The 12,829-nt window shown below is 38.9% G+C and overlaps 1 protein-coding gene across 1 annotated transcript in view; it reads left to right on the top strand.

Moving 5' to 3' along the window:
• The window catches only part of LOC145980187 (glutamate-gated chloride channel alpha-like), a 117,094-nt gene that overhangs the window by 67,677 nt on the left and 36,588 nt on the right, over nucleotides 1-12,829 (top strand). The window contains exon 4 of the mRNA XM_083113218.1: nucleotides 4,864-4,989. Coding sequence (XP_082969344.1) covers nucleotides 4,864-4,989 — 126 coding nt within the window. The remainder of the gene's footprint in view (nucleotides 1-4,863; nucleotides 4,990-12,829) is intronic.

The raw sequence follows: 12,829 nt of genomic DNA on the forward strand, positions 1-12,829 counted from the left end.
AGAAAGAAAGTGCATGATAAATGCATTCCGAATGTACATACATATGGCATGTAAAATTTCCATCTACAATATTTTCTTTTCACGTGGAGCGACGTATTACATAATTAATTCATCCAACTCGTAACAAACCAACATCAATAGCAAATAATATCACGGGCCGCCATAGCATTCTCTGTTTTAAAACTTTTCTCACTTAGATCGTTCGGCGCTCAGGGCCGACTCCCGCTACCCCTTTGCAACGGCATTGAACTTGATGAGACTTGTACTTTAATGTTTGACCCCCAGCCTGACCCCTCCGCTAGACAATTTCCGTCCAAGGTTGTGAGCAATGCACCCTGCCCCCTCTGGTTGCGCCACTGCGTGCCTGGTTAAGGCACCATGCAATGAAAAACAATTAGTTTTCAGTGAGGAGATTTTTGTTTGCTCGAACATTAATTTAGATAAATGAAACTGTAATATTGCGTGCATTTCCTGGCAATAAGATAGAAACTGCTTACGCTGAACTGAAATCGCTAAGTATATAAATTCTCCTTGGAGAAGAAGCTCCTCCTAGGACTTCGTAGGATTTAGTAGCTACGTAAGTAGGCAACACTGGCTGCAGCCGTCCACGTGGTGATGAAACACCTGGAGCGACACGCTGCCGGCGGGCTGTTTCCTTCCAGCAGGTTTTGCAGGCGCCCGGGTCTTGTTGAATGCCCAGGTACCTTGTAAGCGCAGAGCGCCTTGAAGACCAAGAACCCGGGTAGAGACGCAAGTCGACTCGTTGCCGTGGGCAGGCGAGCAGGTAAACCTGTTATCGCGTGCAAGCGGGCAGTGGGTAGGTAAAAGGCAGACTATGCTGGCCTCTATGCCTGCGCCAGTTTTTTTTTATTTTTTTGATTTCCTTTAGCAAGGGGCCTCTTCTTGCCTGGTGCTTTCATATTATCCGTTAAAAAAAAAAAAAAAAAAACACTCTTCGCCGCGTAAATGGAACGTTCACTGACACCTGTCAACACCGACTTCATGCTCATCACCTCACGTCCTGTCTTATCCGGATATTGTTACCTTAAGGATGAATATGGATTTAAAACAACTTGTTTGGCTTGACTTTGGAGAGCTTTCCCTCTTGAATGCTGCCTAAAATAACATTCGGGCGAAACCGCGCGCTCAACAGGAGACCTCGATTCAGCCATTCTCGTTGCTGTGCAGCTAGATTAGCAATGAATCACGATAAATGTAGGGTTAAAATAGTATGGTCTGCAACACTGGTGTCAGACGGATTGGCGATTCCACGCGTACTGCAACCGTCTTCCAGTCCACCTCGACTCGCTCTTGAGTTTAAGTGCTCATTCACTGCTTCCAACAGCCTAGTTGCGGTTCCAAGTTCGTCTGCTCAGTGATTGCAACCGATCAGGTACATGTATGCTAATGTATATATTACATTGTCTACATATTACAAATTAATGAACTGTTTCCTTGTAAGTAAGCAGTTATGTCGGAATAGAACCCGTCTCAACGGAACTATATTCTGCGCACACGTTTTAATCTACATGTGCAAAAAGTTGCTGCGAAGTTGGGCTGACGCGCGGCTTAGACTATTTGACATATCTACTTCGGGCAACATTTGTTTGGAAGCTAAAACATCAGGGCATGCAACCCATGTAAAATTCAGAACTCCGAAGTAAGAAAGACGGGATGTTGGGAAAAAAAAATAGAAATCTGGACTTTGCCCCCTCTTTCCTCACTCTTATGGGAAAAGGATGCAAACTTTAGCCTTGTTTTCATAGAATGGGCCCTTGGCAACGAAATGAAACATGTTTCATGTTTCTGGCTGTCATTCAAGGTGAAATATGAGGCAATATGTCAAACTCTGCTTTTTGACAAAAAAAAGTATGCTAATTTGCATAGTGCACATGAAATTATTATAAACCTAGACTAAGGCCTGTCTCCGCTAAAAGGGGGGTGAAAGGTGGGTGCAATGCACGCTGGGAAACATTTTAGCTGACAAACATTGCAGAAGCTTTAATTTCCCATAAATCTGTTTTTCTTGCCTTGTGGCGTTGCGTGCCCCAGAAATCTGCCTTTGTTGGCTTGTGGCGTCACGTGTGACCGACCACTTGCATTTTAGCTTGGTCTATTTTTAGCTTCTCTTCGGGCAAAAAGACGCCTTCCAGTCCATCCCACACCCCTCTTTGAAAACTTCAGACAAAACTAGGTTTGCTCTTATCACCGACAAGTCAGATTTCACGTCCTGCGCCACGAAGAAAACGCTGTCATAAACTGTACCTCTTTATCGTTTCCCTGTCAAAGCACGATTCGAAAACGTGACCTTGATGTGTTAGAAGGGGAAAGTTTGCATTCATATGATGATTATAAACCTTTGCAGAAGGACTGTCAGTGTTTTCGCCCTAACATGAAAGTATCAACTTGCTAAAAGCACGTGCATTTTATTTTAACCTGCGTGTCACATATATGTGACAAAATACGACAACGACATTATATTTGTTGTCACATGTATGTGACATATTCCGAGTAAAGGTTGGATATATATATATATATATATATATATATATATATATATCACAAGTATGTAATTATATTGTACCATTTGTAATCGGGCTTCTAGTCTGGCTTCCCTCACTCAGGCAAGAGACCAAAGGTTTTGATTCCATTATCATTTAAATATGAAACCAAATTAATCCAATTCGTGCATGTGTACAGATTAGATTTATTTCAAAATGCATTTACATGGTGTAAAATATGTGATGTTTAGAGATCAGAGAGGTATATCCGTTTACAATACCTTAAAACCTTTTCATTACATTGCATATTATATTGTTCAAAGTTAGGCATTGTTACATTTACGTCTCACATCAAACGTTTCTGGTGCGTACTGGTGTGTGTGTGTGTGTACTTACAGTTACGTTCGCCCCACATATACAGGGTTTGTCCAATGAGTATCGGGACTGAAGTCATAAAAATATATTTATTGAAGACATATGTACAGTGTGTTAATATTCCTAACAATATGACCCTCCTGCACCAATACACCGCTGCCAGCGCTTCTTCCACTCTTCATACGCCCCCTGGAAGTCGCTTCGACCGCCTCAATCGTCCCGAAACGATGTACTTTCAGGTTCCTTTTGATCTGAGGGAACAAAAAAGAAGTCGGGGAGCCATATCTGGACTGTAGGGTGCTTGCGGCGGCGTTGCCACATTGTTTGGCCAGTGCCTCCCCCCAGTGCCTCCCTCACAATTAGCGACGTGTGACTGGGCGCATTGCTCGTCTGACAAAACCTTCGGCACCAACTTCGCGCACACCTTCCGGAATTGCTAATCATCTGTCAGAATTGAATTCACAATGGATTTCAGCAAATTTAACTCCTGTGCTATCAAACGAACACTTAACCGGCGATCACTGTTCAGAAGTTTTCGCACTTTGGCCACATTTTCAGCGTTTCGGATCGATGTCGGACGTCTAGCGCGTTGCTTGTCTTCGACGTCTTCCCGGCCATCTTTGATTTTTTAATGTCACTCAAAACACGCGTTCTGGACATGGCTTCGTCCTTGCAAGGCTCACGGATTATTTCAAAAGTCTCAGTAGCAGATTTTTTCAGTTTAACGCAAAATTTGATGGCACAACTCTGCTCGAAGGTTCGCTGCATCTTGACTCTCGACGCGAGGACTAAACACACTTTCACTTCAGGCGCGACCTACACACTCCAAAGGTTCGGAGGCAACCGAGCTGGCACTTCTAGCTCACGTGACATCTCGCAACACCGATCCCACCCACAGAGACCGCCCACAACCTCTTCCCATTGGCCAGACAAAATCAATCCCGATACTTATTGGACAAACCCTGTATAATATGAGGTAGCATTATTTCTTCAAGTCATACTCTTATTCATTACAAGGTGAAATGGGATGAAAGATAATTAATTTATTTAAATGTATTATGTACAGAGAAAGAGGATTGGTGTTACCTGTGAACTGTTTGGTCGGACATTAAAGGTTATCAATTAGTTCACAACTTTACTTTTGTATATTTTTTTCTTATTTCTGCAAATATTTTCATAAAACTTATACATAGAAACAGGAAGGTATGCATACCTCAACTCTGGAATCAATCAAAAATATGTAATGTCTAATGCCGAAGGAATAATACTTAAGATATATGTATATTTATCATATCAATGTACTGTTGTAATACTTTTTTCAAATAAAGTATATAAACATATTAGAAATATTAATAAACTGATAGATTCAAGCCAGATATGTGCAACCTAGATAGCCTATACGAAGGTCCCGTGGCGGAGTGATTATCACACGACGTCAGGGGTCCCGGGTTCGAATCCTGGGCTTGGCATGGATGTTTGTGAGTGTCCATTCATCAGTGTCATGATATCATCCCTCATCCTCATCTTTGTAACTTAGCCAAAGGTGGCACAAAAGTCAAAGTAATAAAGCAAATCAATCAAGCGATTGCCTATGCGGTTAGATTCACGATGTCATCGTGGACGGTTCCAGGTTCGATTCCTTACGTGGGCCTGAGTATTCTGTCGTGAGTGCCCTAAAGAGATAGCAAACCAACGTAATAAGACAGAACAATATCTATATCATTGCAGCGACTGCGTGAAACAAAACCTGTGTTTTTTGTTTATAATAGAGGAAAACACACAATTGACACTGAAATAAGTCCTAGAACAAATATAGGTTTTGGATTGATAAGAGTTGATTAAACATGGCATATTTTACTGCTCTTAACTTTCATCAATTTAAATAGTAATTTTACTGAAAAAAATACTTATAAATATCATGACCTAACAGGAAGTTTTGCTGAATGTAATAGAATCGCAATATGAGCTGTCTTGTCTCCTATTTCAGGAGATGGAAATAGCATACTACTTCTATATGTCATGGGAAGATCACCGATTAAGGTATCTCAACATATCACAATGCGATTTAATTTTGCTAACACATGAGCATTTTAAGAGACTATGGATTCCACACGTGAGTATATGTTGACTTATCAGTAGATTAACAAAGTTATTCTGACATTTTTCTCAGAGCTGTATCCAAGTCCAAAATGTCCGGTTTCGCCACTTTATTCTTGGAATTACCTCCAGTCCAGAGGGAAATAAAAAAGAAAATAAAAACTCTTTTATGCATCAACAGTGCAAAGAGTATTTTCCGAAAGTTGTTGTAGGGCCTCCCCGATGGCGCAGTTGTAGAATCCTCGCCTTGTAATAAAGAGGTTCCTGGTTCGATACCCAGTGGAGGCACATAGTGGTTTGGATCCTACTCTAAACTGTAGGTCCAGACCCTTTTTGCCTTACTGTGCATAAAGTAGACTTAAAACACCAAATCAATCAATCTAAGCATGTCATGTTAGAGCAGTTGGCGTTATCTAAACATGATGATTTGTAACCTCAATCTGGCCATTTGTCCTTCACCCTTTGAATGTTTCCATCACCAAACCTAACGCATAAATAATTCCATAAAATTCCATAAACACACGTTTGTTAATATTAGAAAAAGTAGCGTAGACAGTAATAGGAAAACTGCAGGTTTTGCAGTACCTAAACCAGGGCAAAAAAAAATAAATGATTTGTTATCCTCCACCTTCAAATTGCTAGACCTATTTATGCATTCGGTGACTTTCCTTCAATAACATAACAAAATCCATTAGTAAGTTAATGAATGTGGTCTAGTGGACAAACCATAACAATATTTTGTGGAATGATAATATAGTCAATACAAAGAGAACTCCGATTCATGATTGTACGTTTAATGTACATGCACATAGACAGGTGTCAGACACTTATCTCAGTTGTGAATCAGATATTAATTAGATTACCTAGAAAATAGTAATTTCTTTCCCATCTTTCTTGCAATGCAAGACCTGCATGACAATGTTCATCTGTCTGATGCACGACACATCTGATTGTAGAATAATTGATTTCCATAAAGCGTTTGCATGATTGCACCAGAACCTCCTTCCAATACAGGAGGTACCTTGAATATCGGTTGGAAATTTGCTTAATGAGCAATGTTACGCAAACTGAGCTATTGATAATTATAGAAAAGAATAAGGTGGATCAATTTTTACCATGATAACATAATTTTCTCATTTGATATTAATCATAATGTTAAAAGGTCCCTTGTTCATTGATTATAGATTTGGTTAATGATAATTTATACAATAATACATTTGATTTTAATTATAAATTCACTACAGAGTTAATATTATTTTCAAAATTTTTACCATACCGGTATATTACTACAAAAATATACAGGGTGTCATTTTAATGGCGCCCACGGACCACGGAAACTTACAGAGGACATCAAAACAAACAACTTTTCTCAGTAACATTTTTCTCGTTGGTGCGTCATTTCGGCGCTCCAGTCGTTCAAAAAAGCCCGTTTTGCCGCCTGAATGCTGGCAACCACACACAACATTTGATTGCATTTGTGACGTCATATCCCGTCGTGAAGCGATGCGTTCCAGGGTTGCCAGGAACACACATACTCTGTGAAAAATGACATAGCTACAATCAGCCACATTATGTACCGTAACACAAAACGAGAAAACACGTTCTGTAACCTAACAGGAAGTAAACAAACGATACGAAAAATGGTAGAAAGAAAATAAAATTCAAGTGGAAGTGGTCATATCGAATTTTGTCTCAGCTTACATGTCAAATATTTGCAAATCTAGTTACCAAGTTGGCATCTACCATTTAGTCTATCCACTTCGTCCTTCTGATACTAATTGTCTGTGACACACTGAACAGATGACAAAACAGAAATGAAAGAACTCAAAATTCCAAACGTAAGCAACAGATAATATAATGTATATTCAGAGCATTATGAGCCAAGTGGCAAAAATGATTGAAAATACAGGGATATAAGTAGTAGTAATACTACAAGCTCTAAGACGACTATGTGTTTATCTATGCACCGGATACACATGTAATAGTTTGCATCTGTGAACAGGGCAGTATATTCGGTACTGATTCATCATTAGATTGTTACTGTGGTTGTACGTGTTTTAGTCGTAAGGATTGTTACTGTGGTTGTACGTGTTTTAGTCGTAATGTAACAACGTGAACCTCGGATACTTCCGTTATCAGCACAAAAGTACCGCATGGCATCTGGACACAAACCTGTAGATATCAACCTTGCAACGAGATTTGCAAATATTTGACATGTAGTTGGGCGTAAACAGCCACGTGTAAGCTGTAAGTCCAATAAAATTTATAGTTCTTGATATTTTAGATGTAGGCTGAGACAAAATTCGACATTGACAAATCATTTTGAATAAGATTTTTACCATTTCTCGTATCGTTGGTTCACTTCCCTCTTCCCCTGAGATGACTGCTGATCTTCTGGCTGGTAGGCTATGATGTTCGGTCTGCTGGACGCGTTTCTCGCTTCGTTTTACAGCTAATAATGTGGTTGGTAGTTTGTCATTTTTCACAACATTTGTGTGTTCCTTGCAACCCTGCCGTGAGCTGTTTCGCCGGAGGATATGACGTCACAGGTACGATCAAATGTTGTGTTGGGTTGCCAGCATCCAGGCGGCAAAACGGTCTTTTTTGAACGGCTGTAGCGTCGAATCGACGCACCAACGAGAAAAATGTTACTGGGAAAAGTTGTTTGTTTTAATGTCCTCTATACGAATCTGTGGTCCGTGGGCGCCATTAAAATGACACCCTGTATATTTCGGATTCGATACCAGGTGGAGACTCACAGTGGTTTGGATCCCATTTTAAACTGTAGGTCTAGTCCCAATTAGACTTACTGTGCATAAAGTGGACTTAAAACACCAAATCAACAACAACAAATCAACAAGAATAAGAAAAAGATTTTTTTTTAGGACAAAGTAGTCATAACTGTAATTGTTGTCAATTTGTAACATTCCCAGCCAAGCCTACAGATCATTAGACAAGTTAAATATTGCACTATACTATCATCTGGTATTTCTTTCAATTCAAGAAAATTTATATTTGAATCTGGATTAGTTTCTGAGAAATAAATAATGGTTCCATAGTTGACACACAGAACGATTGATTGACTTGATTTACCTTACTTTGCTTTTCTGCCACTTTGGCTAATCGCGAAGATGAGGATGAACGGTGATCAGATGAAATTGATGAAACGACAAACACAAACACATATGGACAGTGCACAAGTCCTACAGACTATTATACTGGCTATGAGTACAGATGCTCGTTTGTCTGCAAATTTCAGTCCATACTGTACCTAGCAGCGGTTCCTGGCTCTGGAGTTAGGTGTAGAGTTAGTAGATAAAAAAAAAAAAAAACATGAGTTTGTAAAACACCCTTCTTATCTTCATCACTGCAACGAGAAAATGTGGTTTCTAACAAAACACAAACTAAATAATAAACAGTAGTCATATTTCTCTTGAAAGGTAACATTACGTGCTAAGTTCAACTGCTCGATGGCCAAGTGAAGTAGCTTGCTTTCTTTGTCCTTAAACTCTTCACACGCGGAAAGGCTAAACGTCGAGTCCAAGCAGCGAAGTCACTGTTGTCATGTCAACTAACGTAACAGCTATTTTTGTGTGCATGGATATCGCTTCCCCAGCCATAGCTCTGCACTTCGGGAAGGATCGGTCCGGCAAAACCTGTTCTCGAGTGCGCGCAATGCGTAACAGACTACAATGAACTAATTTGTTTAATTTAATACCAATATACGTGATAAGAAATATTTCATAAAAATATTTTGTATATTAAAATGTGGTGAAGTGCCACTGCACCTACTTCTCCTGGGTAGCCGTAACTGACTGCACTACGTGGATGTGAAATTGGCAATTGTATGCCTACCGAAAGGATCGCCATCACACCCTGACACCCAGAATGAAATCATTACTCTCCTGGCTCCGCCGTTATAAAATGATACTGTAATCTTCTTCGCCCTGAGTTGCACCGTGCATACAAGAGTGCTCGTTCAAAGATAAAACGAGGACTGTTACCTAGTCCTTAACTGGAAAAGCAGATGATCTTATAGCCCAAGTATGCAATTTTTGTGTGGTATTTAAAAGCATCATTGGTAATTTCTAGAAAATTAAGGAGTGTCAATAGTTTTCCAATGCACATTAGAACATTATAACAGGTCAAGGGAGAATGTAAATAAGTGCAACGAGTTTGATACTCATTGATGGGCTGACGGAACAAACGAAATCATGTGGTCTATATGAACTGTAGACAATTTTATATCTTCGCATTTGCTAATTTTTCAAAAACAGAAAGCTTGCATTTGGTCGATTGTAAGCTCACGAAGTGGTACAAAGTTGGTTCATGTAACTTTGAGCTATTGTTTGCTAGGTCTTGCTACCTCTGTTTGGGTGCAATCCTTTATATTATACCACGGCTAATTATCTTCAGGTGGTAGGGTTCTCTTAGAAAGGAAACCAGAGAGCAAGCCTTCAAATGGAGACGTTTAATAAGTTTATATAATTCTTATCTCCTTACATCAACAAAATATAGTTGAGAACACACTAATATAAATATTTACATAATATTTTTTCTAATTTCAATAGTTCTTATATTTCAGTTGAATTTACTTTAATAAACTTCCATCTTGATATTTATATATATTCTTCTATATGATTCATGACTTTGTTTCCTTCCTCAACAGTGAATAGTCTTCTTTCATCTGGACTTCTTCCTATGGACTTTCTTCTGGACTTCCTTCTGTTTCGGGACATCCTCTTTTTTGGAATTTGAGTATGCACTTTCTTCTGTTTCTGGATTTGAGTATGGATTTCCTTCTGGACTTCCTTCTGTTTCGGGATTTTTGTACGGACTTCCTCTGGGCTTTGGTTCTTATGTAATCTCCAGATTGAGGGTACCTTATTCCACTCGTTCTTCCATCTTCATACAAATGTATTTCTTTTTCACCAAGTTCGCTTGCTGTAAGTTTATAACACCTCACTTTTTCCCCCACTAACACCAAGTTCTAGAGGGTTACGAATTTAAGCTGGAGGATTAATGTCTTCGCTGCCTTCAGTTCGTCGTTGGTTGAGGAATTGTCTTATCCTTCTTCTCCCTTGGAGCGTCGGCTGGAGCACGCTGCCACTGGTAAATACGACAAAGTGTAGACATGGTGCCAAAACCATTAAAGATTTCTAGAAGACTCAAATTTATATCGGTACTTTCTCTTCATTAAACTTGGTATCTATTTATATATGAGTACATGTTTCGATTTATACGTATTTTTATTAATTTATTATCTATGTATATTTTCATTATTATCTAATACCGTATTCTATTGTTCTTCATCTTCCTAATTTACTTTGGCGCTAATTTACACTGTCATTCATGTATATTAGAGCAATCTTCTGTCTTGCACGTCTTGTGCTGCCATCTCTCCTTGACATTCGTAATCACTCATGCGCATCAGACCCATGGGGTACGTAACAGTGTATCATTATATCAAACCATGCCCTTCTAGATCGTATCTTTCAGATACTAACAGTTGGTAGTAACGGGTTGACAGACAGATTTTGTTCATTATTGCCCAATTTCATTTTTTCTTTCTTGTGGTAGAGTGAAACACACATATCTTTGCCGTTGCGCAGATACCAATTTTCGTTTCGTCTCTCCCTATCTCTCTCTTAGCATCACGTGTTCTACGCTGCCCGCCAACCTTCGCCATTGTTGCCATATTGTCATTCCATTCCTCGAGCCACTCGTGCAAAGATCATTCAAAATATTTGAATAGCGCTCCAGTTCACTGTTCACACCGTTCGGCAGGGACGATAATGTGGCAATATAGCATGACGAAGTGGTTGCTTCTTTTATGCAGTGCAAGTTCATTGGCTAGCTAGTAACTAGTGTTGACAACTGTAATAATGAAGCACTATTTCTGTCACGGAACGAGAAAGGCAGGTAAAGTGACTGAGTTTTGTTGGATTGGATGCACCATATTTTTATTTTATACTAAGTATTTTACCGGTTTGACGTTGTGTGCGTGTATTGCGCGTGTGTATGTGAAAGTGTATGTTTGTTAATGAACGTTAAATTCCATAATGCCTCCAGTTCTGTCCAAGTTGAAATCAAAAACCTTGCATACTCAAACTCGGGAAATTCTAAGCAACGTGCACGAGTTCATGAAGAAGGAAGACAGTCAAGATGTTAGCATCCCAATAAAGAATTTTGGCAAGAGAGCAGTGGCTGCGGAATTTCATTGTCAATATTTTTCCATATTTCTAACTTTAATACATACTTACATTTACTTATTTAATTAAAATATACTTAATTTTACATATTTCAACAGGTTTATTATAAAAATTGTTCATATTTCATAATTTTGGAATTGTTCAAATGAAAGAAATTATTTGGCTCCATGAGCATTTCAACTCTTGGCTTCGGCACGTGTTCTTGTAGAAATTGCATATAGGAGGCTGTCATTTTTGTTGCTTAATGCGATGCATATTGCTTTCTGTGTTAAAATTGCTATGCTTTGATGGGTGACAAGTTCATAGCAAAAGAAAAAGCCACGCAGTTTATCGTCTAGTGGCAGTATATGTACTTGTTATTGTTGTGGAAGCCATCATCGTTTGTAAATGTACAACAAAAGCAACGGTCTCTCGCCGATCATAGAGAGGCAATAATACTGCTTGAACAGGAGTATTGTGGTCCAATTGTCGCTGTTTAACACGTTCACATGTTAATAGTTCACAAAGCAGTGGTAGTGTCGGTCGTGTATTATCAGTCGTTGCAGTTCCGTATCAGTGTAGACGGGTTTTGGAAGTGAACAGTTAGAGCGCCACCAGTGCATTAATGCAATGGAAAATAATAAATTGTATATTTTGTTTGAAATCACTCAAATAAGGATCACTATATAGAAGTCTTCTTTGTAGCATTTTTGGTATTTTTACGTATGTGTTAGTCCATATTTTGCGAATTTTAGTCCATATGTATGTAGCTACATACAAAGCCACTTGTTAGTACATATTAATCCTAGTCCTGGTATAATGCATGACGTTTAATACTCAACGTTAGATAGACGTAAATTCTCTAATTTTCTTGTTGTACGTAACAGCTGTGCATCGGTGCACTCCAGCGATTTTTCTATCTGCTCCATTAGCAATATTGCTTCTTGAGTTGTGTCGCGCATCGCACGGCAGAAATATATGTGTTGGGCTCTAAACACCAGTATTGAGTATTGTGTTTGAATGTCGATTTGCTCGAAGGAATAAACAGTGGAAGCCTTATGATAAATGGCCCAAAGTGGCGAAGCACCCAAAATTTTTAATTCAATCAATCAATTTAAGTCTACAGCGACGAGAGATTCTATATACATTTCCAACATCTCTGTAAAGCTAGGCAACACGCATGACGCATTGCAGAACCGAGTATGTCAGGATGTAAGTGAGCTATTCATTTTTGCAGATGACTGTGCAAATAGGAAATATGAATCTGAAAGTAAACCAATCATTATTGATATAATTTATTTTATTTTTATTTACTTGAAAAATTCTAAATACAGAGGAAATTCATTTTACCTCACGATATAAACAGAGAGAAATGAAATTAACATGTGAGAAGCAAGTGCACACACACACACACACACAAACACACACACACACACACACACACATACCTGTGAGTATATATATATAATCAAATAACACAAGAATAAAAACAATAACAACTAGGGTCAAATAACAAATATTAATTATTCTTCAGCTGCTGGATTCACGCCGTTCTGAAAGCCTGCTTAGATAGATGGAAGCCTGGAGGATCATTTAATGAATTATGCATGGTTTGTAGACTATAGAGAAGTGACCTTTCTTCTAGGGATAATCTTGGAGACGCCC

Source organism: Lepisma saccharinum, chromosome 27 (genome assembly GCF_977018435.1).
Source record: "Lepisma saccharinum chromosome 27, izLepSacc3.1, whole genome shotgun sequence".
NCBI lineage: Eukaryota > Metazoa > Arthropoda > Insecta > Zygentoma > Lepismatidae > Lepisma > Lepisma saccharinum.